This window comes from Thalia democratica, chromosome 6 (assembly GCF_965202585.1).
Source record: "Thalia democratica chromosome 6, ktThaDemo2.hap1.1, whole genome shotgun sequence".
NCBI classification, from domain to species: Eukaryota; Metazoa; Chordata; class Thaliacea; order Salpida; family Salpidae; genus Thalia; species Thalia democratica.
Genome location: NC_139170.1, coordinates 46,123,335 through 46,142,044, shown reverse-complemented (window position 1 = coordinate 46,142,044; position 18,710 = coordinate 46,123,335). Strand labels below are relative to the sequence as shown.

The 18,710-nt window shown below is 25.8% G+C and overlaps 2 protein-coding genes across 2 annotated transcripts; one reads left to right on the top strand and one right to left on the bottom strand.

The window, feature by feature from the left end:
• Positions 1-2,277: 2,277 nt before the first annotated feature.
• LOC145839154 (integrin alpha-X-like) lies at positions 2,278-6,219 on the bottom strand. The gene is made up of 9 exons (XM_082946763.1): positions 5,993-6,219; positions 5,442-5,652; positions 5,154-5,280; positions 4,376-4,553; positions 4,053-4,125; positions 3,848-3,990; positions 3,137-3,242; positions 2,626-2,740; positions 2,278-2,387 (listed from the first exon to the last, which is right to left on the bottom strand). Exons 1-9 carry the CDS (start codon positions 6,193-6,195, stop codon positions 2,278-2,280), a joined length of 1,266 nt encoding a protein of 421 aa, XP_082802889.1. The 5' UTR covers positions 6,196-6,219.
• Positions 6,220-8,276: 2,057 nt separating this feature from the next.
• Positions 8,277-17,906, top strand: LOC145838425 (tetratricopeptide repeat protein 22-like). Its single transcript, XM_082946014.1, has 12 exons — positions 8,277-8,418; positions 8,938-9,052; positions 10,426-10,581; positions 11,572-11,765; positions 12,423-12,631; positions 12,938-13,086; positions 13,689-13,838; positions 14,681-14,812; positions 15,327-15,488; positions 15,899-16,008; positions 16,505-16,591; positions 17,323-17,906. The coding sequence occupies exons 1-12, from the start codon at positions 8,309-8,311 to the stop codon at positions 17,477-17,479; spliced, it is 1,731 nt and encodes a 576-aa protein (XP_082802140.1). The 5' UTR covers positions 8,277-8,308; the 3' UTR covers positions 17,480-17,906.
• Positions 17,907-18,710: the final 804 nt, after the last annotated feature.

The window sequence follows — 18,710 nt, the reverse complement described above, 5'->3', positions numbered from 1 at the left end:
ATAGTTCAGCACTAAGTTTATTGTTTTATGTAACAAGTTCATGCGTATGGTTTACCTTTTAATAATTTTTTCAAAATTATCTAAATTTATGATTATATTATTAATTTTTGTATTTTAGATGTTTCATAATAAATGAAAAGAGGAAATATTTTATTAAACAGATGTTTTCCATTTATTTTTATAATTGTTATTAACTTTGTAAACTAATTAAGAGTAAATTTTATTTAGTTTTAAATTTAAAGGTTTTACTTTAAATGATGTGATAAAGTGTTTTTATAACAGAATGTGGTTAAGTTTTTTTTTTGTAATATTTTGATCAATTACTTAAGTTAGTAAAATTTGTAAGTATCTAATTTTTTGTCTAAAAATGTTTGATGAAAGTTAGATGATTGAGTTTAGCAAAAAGAACTGTGGTTTCAATAACATAAAAATTAGATTGAAAGCTTTAAAGTGTTTTATTACGTATTTTAGAAAATTTCAGAAAAAAATCAGGAAATTTTCCTCAGCTCGATCTGTGGACACCCTGAGATTACAAGATGATAGTTTACACTTAAAACAATAAACACATGATTAGTTAGGTTATATAATCTTTAAATAATTAGTACTAAAGTTATGATAGCATAAAAATGTTTAAGTTCGCATATAAACTAGTTTATTAATAAATTTAAACTAAAAGGAGTCAATTGAAAGGAAATTTAAAAATTCTTCTCAACATGCTGTTAGACAATAATGAACTTTCATTGTGAACTGGTTGATTATTATTTTAGGTTTTAAAACTTTAAATGGTTTTGAAATGATTGAAAAGGTTATAAAATGTAATAAGACTTGGTAAAAAATCTACTGAAACCTTAATAACTAGTACTTTAATATAGTTTTATACAAAGAACATAAGTATGTACTAAGCTTTAAAAAACATGTTACAAAATAAAGTAGATATAAAACATAAATAATTTTGTTGTAAAAACATTTCAAAAAACTAACCTTTTGAAAGCATTTAAAGTTTTTAAAACTTTAATACAGCTATAAATACTTAATAAACTATTTCTAAAAACACTGCTGATAACTTTCAATTTCATAAAAGTAGTTTTGATTTTGTTTTAACATTTTTCATTAACTCAGTTTCAAATGTAGTGCTAACATAACTTTGTTGTTAAATAAAATTATAAACGATATTTTAAATATTTTGTAGACCTTTATTTATTATAAAATCTATTTTTTTACAAACCAGCATTTATAAGAGTAAAATTAGCTGATAAAAATATATAAAGAATATTTACTAGCTTGAAATCTAGTTTTATAATGTGTTTTTTATTTTTAAGGGCACAAGTTCTGTTAGGTTTAAGACACAAAAAATGTCTAGTTTCATCTATATTTAAGAAACTAATTGAATATCTGAAATTAAAGTTTTACTTCGCCATTAGTATTTGTCTCAAACTAAAAGTTGAAAACAATATAAATAATTAACTTATCAACTGTTTAAACTCTACTTTACAGCAACAAGAAAGCTTTTGAATTTTATTAAACTTCTTATTAATTGAAATATGTAAGTCAAATTTGTTTTGTGTATTAAACAGTAACAAAATATCTAAAAAAAATATTTATACAACATCTCGAAAGGTAAATTATTCAGATCAATATATTACGTAAAATCAACATTGAGATTATTGTTCAGCAAAGTGCATAAAACCGAAAACAATCCAAAAAAGTCAAAATTCTTCAGATCGAGTAGCAAGATTTTCATATGGTATGAGGTAGTACTTAACTTTAGTTTATAAAAAAACAGGTTTTATCCACACAACTTGGTCATCATCCCACAAGCTTCAGGTGAGCAAGGACCTGGGCTGCATTTTTATCTGAACTTTTCTAATCAAAGCTGTGTAACTTTCAAATTAAAAAAAAGTGATACAAATAGTGTTAAAAAAAGATGTATGCTATAAGTTAGTAACAATGCTGTTTATAAGTAAAACATTTTAAGCTTGTGTTAAGTTGTAAAAGATGAATTTAGCTATAAAACAAACCTATAAGTTTCGTTCGTATACTTTTACTTGACTTCATTTTTCATTACTTCACGAAATAAATTATCTTCAATCGAACAACACATCTAACTCACTCATACAAAACAAAAACTTAAAAAAAATTCTTTAAAACAATGAGTAAAATAGACTAAAAACAAAACAAAACGTATAAAAAACTTTTTAAAATTTGTTATGTTTTGATTAATATACTTGTGGTCATTATTTTACTCAACAAAAAATATAAAGAGATAAACAGTAAAGTTCAAAAAACACCAAGCTGACTTACTTTCTTATTGCTTCTTGTAAAAACAGATGAAAAACCAATTTGACCGTAAAGCATGTTTGAGTCTTTTCTCTTACCGTTACTCTGACCTTTTTATTAATACAAACTAAATAAGCAATTTACAACAATAAAATGTATTGAAATAATTTAATATTTACAACAAACCAAAAAAAAAAGGTATACAAATTGATACGGATAGCTCTAAAAGCTATCAAAAGCTTAAGTCTAAATAAACAATCAATATTTATGTAACCATTACTCTGAAACTTTAATTAAAAGTAACTAAACAAACAATATATAAAAAACAATGAAACATTTCCAAGAAACCTTCTAAAAACACAGAGTTAATTTCGCGTTGCAAGTTTGATATTATGGCAGTGAGACCGTCAAAGTTTGAAACTTTAAAAACTCTTTCGTCTGTGTTCTCTCCGTTTGCTATTGTCTGAAAGTGTTTTTGTTTATGTTTGGACAAAATTTCTTGTAAAATAAATAAGTATTTCGTAAACTTCGAGGCTTTAAAACTGGGTAAGACGCATTAAGTTCTTAAAGTTTTTGGAGAGTGATACTTACTTAGTAGTAGAAGTTTTTATAATTATACAAAAAAAAACAACCTGTGTTTTACTTTTACATTAATTTATTATAAAATAAAATTAGATAAAAGTTAAAATTGATAAATTTTAAAGAGATAAAATTAGTTTTTGAGCTTTAGATCTAAGAAATCAAACAAAAAAAATCTGAGTTCTGCAATACTTTGTCAAAATAAACAAGTTAAAAACAAAACATTATGTTAAACATGATAGATTATAGTTTTCAAGCAACTGAGCAACACGAAACGAACTCTTAGCTCTGTGATATTCGCTTTTCCGACACCAACAGCAAAAGTCATCACTCCTTTCGATTTGATAAACTCCGCAGTTTTATTGAGCTGCTTTGAATCGCTTGATCTAGTAAATATTTTTGTTCCTTCTTATAAAACAAAGAATAAAAAAACTAAAGGTGTGTTATTGTAGTAAAATTAATAAGATAATCAATAATTATAAACAAAAAAGTAGTATGTGATACATAATAGTAGTGTAAGTAAGTTTACTAAAGATTAAAATTTCTACATACAAAAAAAAAAAAAAAAGTAAGCTATTAACGATATAGACATATTATACTACAAATAAAGACTTCTTTAAACTTTTTCAAACAATAATTCAAATTTTGTCAGTTTTTTTAATCTATAGAGCGTATTTACTTAGATTATTTATTTTTTATTAGATATAACTTGGTCTTGATCAACAGAACTAAAAAAAAATACTTGTTCTATAATGATATAAGAATTCATAACTTGAAATTAGTACATATTTAGACTTGTAAACAAACTCATACTTATTGTTTTAAAACATCGCGTTTCAGATTAAGACTATAAAAAACTTTTCAGATAAAAATTTTTACTTTGCAACGTGTTTAAAGAAGAAAAGCTGTAACTTTTCAGAAATTTTACTGTGTTAAAGAACGTGTTTTGATAAAAAAACTTTTAAAAAACTAATACTCCTAAAAAACATACTTTCCGTCAGTAAGTAAAATAATGATCATGTTGTGATTTTTTCTGCCGTAAAACTTCGATTCTTTCAACTGAATCATAGTGTAATTGAGTGCATGTGCGGTATAGGTTGTGTAACCCATCAACTGTAAGCTTTCCACTGAATTCTGTAGTGAGTATGTTGTGAAGAATTATGTAGTTTTAACAACATAACATGAATTTTACTTACGTTCCATGATTGAGGGTCGCTCAAAGTTCCAAGTTCTATTTCAGATTTTATGTACAGTTGATCTTTCAGCTCTCTGTTTATCAAACATAACTGGTAAGTATAATCTAACTGCAACAAAAATTTTATATAATATTAGTTTCAAAACCTCTTTAGTAAAGGTACTTGTAACACACTATAAAAAAAATAAAGCAAAAGTTTACTTCAAGCTAATGACATAGTTACGTTTATAATAGTGTCTAAGCTTCTGAAGAACCAACTAGGCATTGTTGTTTTTCAATGATCCCACTTAGTTTCAACATTGACATTGTAACTCATAATTTTACCTGATGGGATCGTAATGCGAGAACTGAATTATCCCCAGCTGAGTGTTTTCGTCTCGAATGTTGAATATTTTCTCCGTCACCTCCTTCGTCCAGTTCTTCACAATTTCGAAATTGTTCGCGCCCACCGAGCCGGAACCGTCGATGAGGAATATGACGTCATAAGAAACATGCTTGCACTCTGTAATTCAAATTTGTAATAAGCTTAGTTGAGAAGGATTAACCTAGTTTTTATAAGTTCCTGAATGCCAGTTATTCAACACTGTATAACAAAAGGGGTGGGGAACACAGGGCACGTACAAAAATAAAATATACCCAGCTTTCATAGAGAATTTATTGGGGTTTCAGTATGTTTCTATTGTTATTAAAAAACTTTTTACGAGAAAACAAGACTGAAAATAAACTCAAAAAAAAAAAAAGCAAAAATAGGAGTTCTAATTTTATAACTATTTTGTAGTAAATCGGTTATTATACAAAATAAAAGGTTTTAAAGATACGGCAATCAGCAAAAGTATTTGTGCAATAAATCCGGCCGCAAAAAGCTGCAAAGATGATCTTTTTTCCAGCCAAAACACACAGCAATGTTTTCAAACAGACTTTAAACTCCGATCCTCGACAACTAAATCTAAACTATTAATTGGATATAATAACTTATATTAGTTATTTAATTCTATAAAGTTTGAACTTTGTACATTGTAAAAAAATCGTCCGTGAAAGTATGAAGAAAAACTTAGAAATCTTATAGTTTAAAAAATATTTAGTACAAAAATATAAAACTTACCTTCAGCTGTTCCCGGCAAGTTTTTCCATTTGAATTGTTTTTCATCTTTAGTAGATTGGTAACAAACACCGGGCGTTGTTACGATGTTATTTGATGTGCATCTTACTAGCTGTGTTGGTGAACAAATCTGTATAAGTTAGATAAAAGTTTGAAGCTAAATTCTGTCTTATATCTTTTTCTTTCTTCAAATTGAAAGCTTAAAATTTTTCTAGGACTAATATTTGTATTATATAATATTTTATAAACTGTTTTAATAAGTTTAGCAACATTACCATAATCAAAACCAACTATTTGTTCTCTTCTGTTGGATATCAGTTTGTTTTGACCTATCTGAATGTTATTTTTGTCTTTCAAATCAGATGAAACATATTTACAGGTAAAATTCAGGTCATTCTCAGGTAAAGTGCACTGAAATAAGTTCCCGGATGTGTTGTTTGATTGTGAAGTAGAATTTGCTGAAGTAATAAGTTCTGCTTTCGGTGCTCCAATAAAGAACTCACTGTAGAAACAGAGTGTAGTAAATGTATAATAGCTTGAGAGTATAATGCGCTAGAATGATAACTTAAAAAAAATGTTAAACAATTTAGAATTAATTATTTCAAGACTAGTTATATATTAATGAAAGTTTCACGGCTTTTTGTAGTAAGTTTACACATTTTTTACAAACATTTCTTTTAGTTTACACAGTTTGAAATTACTCTTTTAAAAATTATGCATCATTGGCTTTCAAAAATTGTATGTATATAAATTTTTAAGAATAATGTTAATTTTTGTCTTTTACTTTTTTAAGTTAGCTGTTAATTTTTTAGTAATGTATTCGAAAATTTTTTCAATTATACCTTTTTTTTAAGCTTGCTTTCTTTGTTACTTTCAAAGTTTGCCCAAAAAAAACTTCTTTTTGGAGAAAAGTTGTTTTTTCAGCTAAGTTTTTGCTTAGAGATAGAAATGAGTGGTAAAAGTCACTTTGAAGGTTGAAGCTTAAACTAACATAAATTAAGTTAGTATTCACTAATAGTTTGAAAAAACTATACATATTTCTCATTTTTTATGCATTTCTGTCTAACTATTGTTCATTTTTTGTTCTACAAACTTCTGTTAAAACTGTTTTGCTTATTTAAATATTGAATACTTCAAAGTACTAAATAAAACTTGAACTATTTTCGATTAATAATTTTTAGCGAGTAAAACACTTTTATAAACAAAAGTACTCTTTTACTAAAACGTTCGAAGTAGTAGAAAACAAGTATTGTTTTATAAGTAAATGCTAAACTGGCTTTTATAAACGGTTGTAAAGTTGCTCAATCCATATTTATAGCTCTTTTCTATTATATACGTCATCATACTTCTAATGATTTAAAAGGTTAATTTTGAACTTGGTTTGATAATCAAAAAAATAAAAAATTCCGGAAACTGTAGCGATAAAAACATTCAAAACATCGCGTTTTTGCTTTTGAACTTTTAATCAAACACGTATTTAAGTTTTAGTGCCAAAAATTTAGTTTTGTCGTAGACAGTTACGTGGTTTTTTTCTTAGTTAAATGTTATTAGTATTTTTTAGCATTCAATTTTTTTTCAATAGGATAGAGTAAAACTTAATAAGCTTTTATTTTATAAAATCGTCTGTTTAATATCTTTCAAAATGTTTAATAAATATGATAAGTTCTTATTATTGTCAAAATAATTATAACACTGTTAGTTCAAAAAAAGAACATTTATTTAACACTTTGACTTTAAACTACACTTACATAGTTTTGTAAGTACGTAATTTTCATCAATAAAACTCAAAAGGCTTATCATAATTAATGTAAACAATTTATCTTATTTTGAGACATGAACTTTTATTCAAGCTTTATTATTAAGCTTATTGTTACTTGATTTGTGCTTTAAAGTATAAGCGATTTTTAAATTTTATGTTAAGTGATTTTTCTTTTTAACAATTTTTTTTTTCAAAATTTTAATGTTTTAAGTCGTTAATCATAGTTTTAACTATGTTCATGTTGAAAACGAATTTGTTTTGTGCCTTTACAGTGAACAAATTAAAAAAAAACTTTATTGTTATTTAACTTATATACTTGATCTAAAATCGATGTATTCTTTATTTTTAAACTTCGTAAAACCATTTTACAAATACTTTAATGTCTTTTTACAATCAATGACACCTTTAAGAAGTCATTTTACGTTCAATTACTTGAAAAATCTACTAAAAAAAAGGTTAAGCTTATATAAACAAAGGTCACACTTATTTATTAAAATAAATATTGTTTAAAACTCTTAAAAAGTTAGTAGAAAAAAAAAATAGCAGTTCTAAGAAAACTGTTTAAGCAAATGTAAAACATACATACTACAAGTTTACTAAAACAAAAAACTCATATGTTACATTACTATCATGATAACCTTACATGATAAAATATATTTAGCTTAATATGTTTATCAGTTTTTAAGTTTGGTTTGTCTGAGACTTTAAACAAATAGTTATAAAAGTATATACTTGTAACTATATAGCAAATAATTTTTATTATTTTTTCATTACAGTTTACAAAATATCTAACAGTTAAAAATAAAAAATGTTATCATAACCTGTTAAACTAGCAGCCGTAATATTTTTATTGTACTAAATAAATTGTTAATTTTAAATAATATCGTATCGTTTATTATGTTGTAATTTACAAGATATTCAATGTCACTTGAGTATAAGTGATATTAAAGAACACAATAAACACACAAAAACAAAGTTATTTCACCGTAACTTAAACTTTTTCAACAAAAAAAAAGTTTCAAAAGATACTTTAATGAACTTGTGGTAGAAATTTTTTTATATTTTAATGTCTAAATTGTATAACTTTTAATGTAAAAACACCTTTTAAAAACAAAAACAGTGTTACTTAAATAAATTAACTTGAGTTAAAAAAATTTCAATATAGAAAACTTGTAGTAGCAATATTTTTGGTTCGTCGAACAATCATATTTTAATGTGAGTCTCCGAAAAACATTACGGCATTATTTCAATACAAAGTGTTGCTCCAAGCATTTTATTTTCTCAATTTCACGCTTCACTAATCGCATACCGAAAATTCTTTTATGCTTTATGCAGCTAAAACACTTTGTCGTAAACGAATGGTCAACACTTTTTTTGCAGCATCTATTAAAATGAGACCATGACAAACGAGGGGTTTATTAATTACGATGACTACAGCCCTGGACATTTGAACCTGCCGATTAACATCAACGAAAACTTTGACAACGACGTTTATGGAAACAGTTCCGGGTAGATTTTGTTTGCAGTTTTGTTGAGTTAGAACTGAAGCTACTGTTTTTACATAAAAAAGCGTGTTTATTATTTAATATAAACTATTTTTTATTTTTATACACTTAATAGTTTTAAACTTTTTACTAATTACCTGTATTGAAAATTATGTTAGTTTGTATTGTTTTTTAGTTTGTGGTTAGATAAGATTTGGGATGTCAAGTTTAAATAAGTTGTTTTGATTACTTTATGCCAAACAAAAAAACCTTTGTTGTTATAAATTTAATAATGTAAGTGATTTAAGTTATTTCATCATTGCTTTTTAGTATTTTTGTTTTAAGTCTAATTATTTAATTTAGCTGCGTTTTTTTTTTTTTATTTTAGATAACAAAGTTAGTAATGTAAACAAAAAAGTAGTTTTAAAACACTAAGTAATGTACCTTGTTAAAATGAACAATAAAATTTTTTTTTTATCAAACTAGTTTAGTTTTTGATTTGTTTTTTTATTCACTGCTTATAAAACTTTTTTAAACACTGTAGAAACGAAAATGAATCGTACAAGTCCAACCAAAGGGATCTACACTTCAGGTATGAATCACTTAATAACGATGTTTTCTCACTTATAAGCCGGACAGCCATCGAAAACTTAAAAGGGGTTTGTTTCTTTTTGTTTTTTAGTAATAAGCTTTTAACTTTTTTTTTAACTTTGATTACCTGCTGTGGTTTTGATTGTTTCTATCAAAAAAAATTGTTATTGATAATCAAGTCAGCCATTGAAAACTTAAGGGGTATGTATTTTCTTTTTCTTTTTTACCACTAAACTTTATCTTTTTTTTAGTCAAAATAGGTGCTATGCTTTTTAAACGTCTGTATTAGAAAAATTTAGTAAAAAACTTATTGTAAGAATTATTATGGTTTAATAAGCTTTTTAATTTAAATTAAAAGTATGGTTACAGTTGTTATAAAAAATAATAGATCAATGTTTTGTCATTTATAATTTCTTAGGTTGTATTTATTTTTTGGTACGTAAATTTCTTAATTTGAGGTTATTAAATTATTTTTCCACTTAGTTTGAAAGACCGTTTTTGATAATTTTTCTATTCAAAAACTTTTTTGTTTGGTGTTTTCATTTATTTTTATATCATCTTGGAATTAGGTTAAACCGAGGTTATTTTAAGACGCAAAAAGAAATAACGCCTGGATGCTTCTAAACACATGCTTATACAAACATATTCATTATTTAAAAACTTATCATATAGTCATACAAATTTGAAGGTTAAAAACTTTATATCACATAATATTATTAGAGCAACACTCGTTCTTTAAACCATTGAACACAATAAGGGTCACTTGGAAACTTTGAGTGTTTATAAAAACAAAAAAACTTAACCAGAGTTAAGGTTTAAAGCTCACTTTTTTTCAAAGTTTAAATTTAAAGTTCTGTGGCTTTTTATGTAAAATACTAACAATAGTAGCCTTATTAGATAACTTTTAAGCGATCAAAATGTCTATTTATAGTAACTTACGACATTAAATCAATCTTTTTCAATAGCTTACACACACAAATGGTTTTTTAAAACTTTCAAAATGCTAATTAAATTTTAGTAAATAATTTGATAAATGCAAAATTTTTAAAGATAATGAAAAAATAATCATCAGCAAAAAAAAAAAAGTTAAAACAAAATGTTTGCTTCATTCAGTTTTTTAAGTTAGCTATTGTTTGCAAAAAATATTTTAATTTCTTACACTAATATCTTCTTTATGTTGTGGCTTAAACTGTAATTTACACATAAAAAAGGCATATAGTAGAAGAATAAAATACAAAGCGTTTCTCACGCAACAAACTACTTCAACTTTCATCAGTTAAGAAACTAATTTTTCGGTATTATATCATTAACATTTTTAAATAGGCTTAAACATAAGTATGAGAAGTTGTCTACTAAAACAGTATGAGATTTGTATAGCTTATTTACTGAAATATTTTTTCTACTTTATACAAAATTGATAACAACTACTTTATTTACATAGTTACTCGCGTTTCGGATCGGTAATTACGAACTATCCGTGGAGCATTTTGAATCTGTGATTGAAATTGAAGAGGATAACGTGAATTCCCTCCAAAATCTCGCACACTCCTACAACAAGATGAGTTTGAAGCAAAAGTCAGATGAGATGACTGCTATTGTTAGTTTTGGTTAAGCGAAATTTTGAAGTTTATTTAAAACTTCACTGACTGCTACAAAATAATAAATTTGCAAAAGAAGTCTGATGAAATGACAGCTATTTTCAGTCTTTAACAAGGAGATTTTTTTAACTTAAGAAATTGATTACAAATTTGTATGCACCAACTTTTAAAATATTGTAAAGAAAAAAAAAAACGATTATAAGTGTTAGTTTTGTAAAAGATTTTTTTTTGCAATCTGTTTAAAATTTTTTTGAAATTTGTAAGTACCAGCAGTAAAAAAACATTAGTATGCGAGTTAACCACAGCTATTAGTTTTTTTATATGGTTATTGTTATTAAAATACACTATGTTGAGTTAAATTTATTCTGATGTGCAAAATCTTATAACAAATACACACAGATAGTCATAAAATTGTAAATTAGCGAACTTTCTACAATTGTAAGTTATTTCTAAGGGGATTTTTATATTTTAAACACGTGTATAAAACATGCGCTGCTAAAAATATATGTACACGATTTAATTGAAAATATAACTATATACAAAACACGAGTTAATTTAGCTTCGTTGAAAGTATGAATTGTGGCTATTTCTGTAAATTTTTCTCATTTTCTATTAATTTTTTTTCAAAACACTGAGCAGCTGAAGTATTAAGATTGTTAAGATTAGATGCAAATATTTTAGTTGTTATAGCGGTATTTTTAATGAAAACTGCTGAAAAAACTTGATGTAAAACATCTGGTTTGTACACTAAATTGTACACTTGTAACATCAAGTTTTGCACTCACCATCATATACCTAATTGTAACAAAGTTTTATAAGTGTTGAAACACTTTGACCTATTTTTTATAAAACTTTTCATTTATTTCTGTTTAACACAAGTTTTTATTTTCATAAGCTTCAAAAGCTCAATTAAACTCGATTGAGGTTCGATAAAAAATCATAACTATATCAGTTTTACTAATAATTTAATTTTTTATTTTATTTCAAAGGTGAAAGCCCTGCTAGGAAGGTCGGAAAACCTGAAAGTGTCGACGAAGCTCGTCAACCACAGGGTGGCGTGCTCGTTGGCCGAGCAAGCTCTTTGTTACGCTTATGACGTCACTATGACTGAAGACGACGTCAGAGTTGAGAGGTTGGAGGAGTCGATCACCGTGTTCGATAGAGCTATTAACATAAGTTCCAGGTTTTCTTTTAATTCAAACAATATTTACTTTGTTATATGCATTATTTTTTACTTTTATATATTTTTCGTATTATCAAAAGTGAATGTACGTGATTAGCATTAGTTCCAGGTTTTACTATAAATTAAATTCGTTTATAGTTTTATATTTGTTTGTTTAGTTTTATTTTTTTCTGACTTTCGACCGTGCTATTAATATCAGTTCGAAATTAAAAAAAAACACTTTTTAGCCATTTTTTTTACAAACTATATAATTTTTGCATTAGATTTTCAAAATATTTTGAAATACTTTAGGAAAATTAGTTTAAATAAATAATCAAACTACGAAGTTTAAAAATGTTAAAAAATATTATTTTTTATGTTACTGCCTTTGACCGTGTTAGTATCAGTTTAAGGTTTATTGAAATTAGTTTTTAGTTGTTAATTTTTAATTACAAGTTTTTTTTTTTAATTTCAATAGATTAAAAAGAGTAAACAAATATGTTTATTTTAAATTGCGAGGTTTAAAAAATTTTTTTTTACTCATTTTTTAAAGGAACTGTTTTTATACATTACTTTATTAAATCGTCTTTATTTTTTTAAAGTTTTAAAATATTTGAATGAAGTCTGAATAAGTAAAGTTAAAATATTCTCAAAAAGCATAAACATTCTGTTTTTAAGTTCGCTGTCGAAAAACCAAAAAAAGAATTGGCTGTACTTCATGTTGGTCATACTTGTGAGAATCGACAACCTCCTGATCAAAAATGTCCACCTGACAAGACGTTCTCCTTCCAAGAGATTAACTTTGTACAACAGAGCAATTAACATCTCAAAAGAACTCTGTAAAAGCGAAGTTCCCCTCATAAAGTCAACAGCACACGCTTTGCTAGGTTGATGATTAACATAGAGAAAGTTTTAGTGAGAAAATTTAAATCAAGGCTTAAAAGATAATCTACCTTTTTTGTCAAAAGTTTAAAACTTTCTACCCGTAAACAAAATAAACTTTTAACTGAACTTTTAAGGTACTGTTTATTCTTTTGTAGCTTTACCAAATTTTAAACTGTCAAAGTAAATTTTTATCATTTATATATATCTTTTTAGACTTTGATTTTTGTACTTACTTTAGTTGTAAAATTCATATAAAATTACTCTAAACACTAACATGCTATACAAAAGCGTAAACAAATAATTATTAGGTGTATTACTTGAAAGACAAAGTGATTTCAATAACACTCCAATATCGATCCACGACTGCGGGTATACTGCAATGCACTCTATGACTTGTTTCAGTAAGGCGATTGAAATTGCTGAGAAGAAGCCTCAAGTTTTAAACCAGTTATCGAAAGTAAGCAAACTAGTTTTTGAAATATATTTAGATTTTTAAGTTTATTAAAACAAAAGATTTCAAATAAATTATGTCGAATTATTGCTTAAATCTACAAAAAAACTCGAGTTTTAAATGAAATATAAAAACTTTGTTTCCACTTTCATACTGTAATTGAGTCGAGTAAAACTTGTTTTTTCTAATGTATCTTATTTTAAGTACTTTTCGCCAAAAATTAACTTTTATTTTGAATTAAATTCTTCGAAAAACAAAAAAGCAGTATTTTTAAATGCTTGTTTTAATAGTTACCAGGAAGCAGTCGCAATTTTTCTACTATCTCTTTGATGAATATTTTTTTTCTTAAGCTGAGTTAATTTACCATAATACTTTTCAAAAAAACATGCCTAAGTTTTGATTTTAAATCATATTTTCGTTGATTGTTTTTAAGATTTGTTGTTTTTAGCTTTAAAGAAATTTTATACTACAAAAACTAGGTTGCTTTTTTCATAAGTACGCATAATTTATAGTTTTAATTTAAGATAAAGAGTTTTTACTATTTTTTATTTTTCTTAAGTTATGATTTTTTATTAGTATTATTTTTAAAGACACATGATTATTTTTAGATATTTCATTCCAACAACAAACACGAGCTAGCTCTAGCAACAGCCAACATGTCGATAGAAGTTTTAGAAAACAGCAGAGTTGCCGTCAATGAAAAAAACGTTGTTTCTTACCAAACGAGAGCAAACATCTATACCAACATGTATATGAAGGTATAACAACTAGTTTTTCTCAAGTGGTCAAGTTTTAAAAAACTAAACAGATATTACTTAGTAGCATAAGAGACATTTTTTGTTGTATAATAAATACTGTATACTTCAGAATGCTTGAGCCTCTAGAAGTAAAGTTAAAGAACTTTAGCTTTTTTTGATTGAAATAAAAGTTAGGTGAAAAAAACAATTTTTTCAATCGTCTAACCTGCTAAAAAAGTTCTGTTTGCTTCCTAGTAACTAATAACCACAAGAAATAAGTACTATAAACATTTTTACACCAATAATGCAGTGATAAAAGTGAAAAAGAAAGTCTATCCGTACATAATCGAGGTATTTTTATATGTGAAAAAATTATAACTAATAGTTTATCTCGAAGTTTCAATATAACCACAAATCGTTAAATTTAACATTTTGTGGTTATAAACGTTACAAATATTATAAAACAACGTTTTTATTACTCTTTTCCCCATGATAACTAAACTGTTATTTACTATAAGACTATAAGATTATAAACTTCTTAGTTTTTTAACCTTTAGCTGATATTAAACTAACGAATTAAAATGGTTATAGACTATTATTTACTTTATACCTTTAAATAACCTAACTCAAAGTTTTCGGGCTGCAGAAAATAGGCTGAAAATGTTGTATATAGTAGTTTTAAGCTATAAGGATACCACAAAGAGTTACTTAATTTTTACAGGAACTTGAAAAAAAAAGTGACAGAATTGTTGCTGTATATACATAGTCTTACCTGAATCCATTAACTGAACAATCAAATAATTGAAGACATGCAAATAACTAAAAAGTATTAACTGATCAAATAATTTTAAGACTTTTTGCAGGACTTCGCCAAAAACAAAGTAACTGAATACCCAACCATGCCCGACAGAGAACTACTCCTGAAAGCGAGGGAAGATTTGGAAAAAGTTATTTTGATATCGCCTTCTCTGCAAGCTTACGTTGATATTGGGCAGGTAAATATTGAAGTTTAAGTTAATATCAATTTTGTTGTTTCTTTAAATTCAAATCGGCTAAGTAAGTAGTTTTTTTATATTGTTAGATTCTATATTTATTGTTTGTTTACTATTGTTGCAGAATGTTAATTTGTTATATTTTTAAAGACATCAATTTTTTAAATTACGTGCGAAAATTCATTTGTACAAACTTAAAACTCATTTAGATTTTGTTAAATCGCACAGTTTTCTAATCTAAAACCTTAAAGTGTATTTCTGTAACAGAAAGTTAAAAGATAAACAGTTTTACTAGTTTTATGATATTTAAGACTTAAAAAATAACTTGTTTTGAAAAGATGTTAAAAGGTGTCTAAGTGGTGTGCGACTCGAAAACCGAAACGCTTTTTTGTGCACCAGGTCCCAGGACCAAATATTTTGAGGGATTTTTTTGTCGTTCTATAGACAACATATACACATTTGTAAAATATATAAAAACATATTAGAACAAACCTGTTAGAAAACGATTTATAAACAGACAAGTTATTACATTGGAGCTGACGCGATCTCCGAAGACATAGTTGTTGATGAAGACTCGATCAATTGCGCGCTGGTCTACTTCTCAGAAGCTCTGGATTGTCCAATGGGGAAGAGCTTACCCGAGTTGCAGATACTCAGGGGAAAATGCATGAAGATAAGAGTTTGTTAAGTTATTCATAATAAATTACTTGTAAAATCAGCTGTAGTACTTAATAAAGTAGCACAAATTTGTATTTTAATTTTTAACAATAGCTACTTTCAAAGCTTTTTTGTTGACGTATGTTTTTAGGAAAACTCTTTTTAGTTTTTTAACACTCCTCTGGAATTTAGATAATCTTGATTTAGATTTCTGTAGAATAGTTTTAGCGTATAACCTATAGATTACCTCCTCCGAGCATCAACCCAGATATTATTAGCTCTACTTACAAAACATTAAAAAGATTTGTAAAAGCTTTAATTACCTTGATTAGCTTCAAACAATCTTATTTCATTAGTTGTACCTTACAATCTTACAAATTTCGTTTCTGCTGAACTTTAAAATTTTTCTATTGTAACTTTTCGATTACTCAGGGTGAGGATGACAACGCATTGGAGTGTTTCAAACAAGCGGCAGTTCTTGAGAGAAAAGGATCTACTAATGACGTCATATTCAAATACATGATAAACTGTTACTTCAGTTTGTAAGTTCATATTTTTCGTGTATTTAAATATATGATAAACTGTTACTTTAGTTTATAAGTTCGAATGTTTAATTATATTACAAACAGCAAAAATAACAGCATCTTTGTTTGAAATATTAGTTTTAAAGTTTAAATTAAAATCAGGTTTTCAATAAAATTGTAACTTTACTACATTGTTACTTACTGTTCAATCACTCCTTAAACTTGCAAGTTTATGAGTTGCTTTAATCTAGTGTTTTACTGCATCCATCGTTTTTATATTGTTATTTTATTTAGCTCAATATTGTGATTAAATTTTATCTAACTTTCAAACCCATGTCGTACTAGAGAAACTAGAAAAACCAATTGTATAAATTGTAGGTTTAAAGACGCTTTTATGGTTTTTTTAATTCACTAGGCTTTAAAAAGGTTTAATTTTTTACTAAGTTATTTTTTAACTAAAGTTTTTGAACATTTTTTTTTCATTTTTATAAAGTCAATTAATATTTTATCACAGGTTCAATCAATGTGACAAGAGCGACGAAGAAAAATTAAAAGAAATCACCAAGGAAATTGATCAGTGGCTGCAGTATTTCTTCAAGAGGTTAATTGAAGTATTAAATTAATATTAATAAATTCAAAAAAAAGTTTATTGGTCACGAGTACGGTAAAAAACTTGGTCCAAGGACAAAATACAAAAGGACACCACGGTCATCAAGTCGTACAACACACTTAGTTTAGAGTTTTATGATGGGCTGAAAAGATTAACAGTTAAAACTTAAACTATTTATTATAGTTATAAACTATTATATATAATTAAACTATTATAATTAAAATTTTAAATCAAAGTACTTTCAATGAATAACATATTGTGTGGACGGGTTTCTACAATTGTGTTGTTTAATAAATGTATCAATTTAAAGCTTGTTGCCTTTATTATTTGTTAATTAATATTTGGTTGTACTTGTTAATTATCTAGCGTTTGAAATGTACTGTACTCTAGTCATTTTGTTTTCGTTTATAATATTTAAACACTTCTTCAACCGATCAAATAAAGTATTAGATTATTATAATGAGTAAGATATTTTTGGGAGTTTGTACAGTTGTATTTGTTAATAATCAATCAATTTAAAAATCAAAGTCATTTAATTTTTAAATTAGTTGTGTTTTATTAATAGTCAAACGTTTTAAATTTTAAATTTTTAAGATATTTTATTTTTATTAATTTAATTTTTTAAGGTTCAAACTCGAATCTTAAATCGGGTCTCAGGGATTAAATAGATATTAATAATTTAGTTTATCAATTAAAAAAAATACTAAATATTAATAAACTAGGTTCAACCACCGAATCCTGAAATCGTGTCTCAGGGATTTCGCGCATCAGATGTCGGAGGAATGGCTCCAACTGTGCAAACTAAGCATTATGCATCAGAGGTATTTTCTCACCAAAACGACCTTTGAAATGTTCAACCCGGAAAACCAGGCTTCCTGAAATTTTTACAGGACTTTCTGACGAAAAATACAAATTATTTTTAATTAATTTATTGAATGTCTAAAAGAATGATTTTGTAGATATTTCTTGATGCTTTTTAAAAGTTTTTAACTTTGACTTTTAATTTTACCAACAATACCAAGCATGTACTATAAATGTAAATTAGTGTTTAATGCATTTAAAATAGTTTCAACTGTTATATAAAACCTGGTTCTATAAGAATTTTAAACAAAGCTATAGCATTTTTGCTTGCTATAAATTTTTTTTAACTTGAAAGCTTTTTTTTAGTTCCCTTTTTTATAGTTTTAAAGTTCTTATTTCGCTTTTTCCTAAAAAAAAACTAAGACATGTATTTTTTTTGTAAACTTTATTTTAGTATTCAAACTTAGTACTAACTCTTAATTTTTCAAAAGTTTTTTTTCCTCTTTTTTGCCATAAACATTGCCTTTATTTTTGACTTAGCACTGCAATACTAGCTATATCAAATATATTTCTTGTATTTACGTGTAGTATTATTCGATATAGTTTTTTTAACTTTTTTCAAAAAAAAAGTAGTTTAAATAAAACCAAAACGTTTATAAGTACATTAAAATATTAATTGTTCTGATAACTTTTAACAAAAACTTATACCAGAATAAAATTTACCTATGCTTCTAAGTTAATGAATAAAATGTTTTTATATATTTAAGCTTTTGAATTCTGCTTAAAGCTTTCATAACTTATAACATAATAAAACTTACAATAAAACGCTGCAAAAATACTTACAGTAGTTTTTTACCTTTTTTTAAATATACAGCTAGTTATCTTGAATTTTACAAATCAAGTAAAAGCTGTTCTGTTTTTATTTTATTTTTTATATTAGTATACTTTTTAACTTTTAAAATAAATTTAATTTAAAAATGTATATCTAACCAAGTATATTTGAATTTATTTTAAAATTTTTAGCATCAATTTTGTAGAAAATAGAAAATTTTAAGGTATGCTTAAAAAATAAATAAATTTTATGTTATTAATTACAAAGAGGTACTTTATAAAGCTTGTGGTTTTTTCTTACTAGACTTTTTGTAGGTTTTAAGTCTTGCATAAGAAATAGATATTTTACAAAGTCGTTTTGTTCAAATTTTAAAGTTTTATAACATAGTACAATAGATACTTTTCAACAAAACTTTAATTCAAATCATATGATTATGCTACAAACACGTATTAAAAAAAATATTTTAGTTTAAGTATA

What these genes read in the sequence shown, in the direction of transcription:
- LOC145839154 (XM_082946763.1), bottom strand. Translation starts at nt 6,195, where the DNA reads ATGAGAAATATGTATAGTTTTTTCAAACTATTAGTGAATACTAACTTA. An exon ending in CTTGCCGGGAACAGCTGAAG is followed by an intron (nt 4,554 to 5,153) that starts GTAAGTTTTATA and finishes TTTGAATTACAG; the next exon opens with AGTGCAAGCATGTTTCTTAT. An exon ending in TAACTCTGTGTTTTTAGAAG is followed by an intron (nt 2,388 to 2,625) that starts GTTTCTTGGAAA and finishes ATTAATAAAAAG; the next exon opens with GTCAGAGTAACGGTAAGAGA.
- LOC145838425 (XM_082946014.1), top strand. Translation starts at nt 8,309, where the DNA reads ATGACAAACGAGGGGTTTATTAATTACGATGACTACAGCCCTGGACAT. An exon ending in CTTACGTTGATATTGGGCAG is followed by an intron (nt 14,813 to 15,326) that starts GTAAATATTGAA and finishes ATTTATAAACAG; the next exon opens with ACAAGTTATTACATTGGAGC. An exon ending in CTGCAGTATTTCTTCAAGAG is followed by an intron (nt 16,592 to 17,322) that starts GTTAATTGAAGT and finishes TTAATAAACTAG; the next exon opens with GTTCAACCACCGAATCCTGA.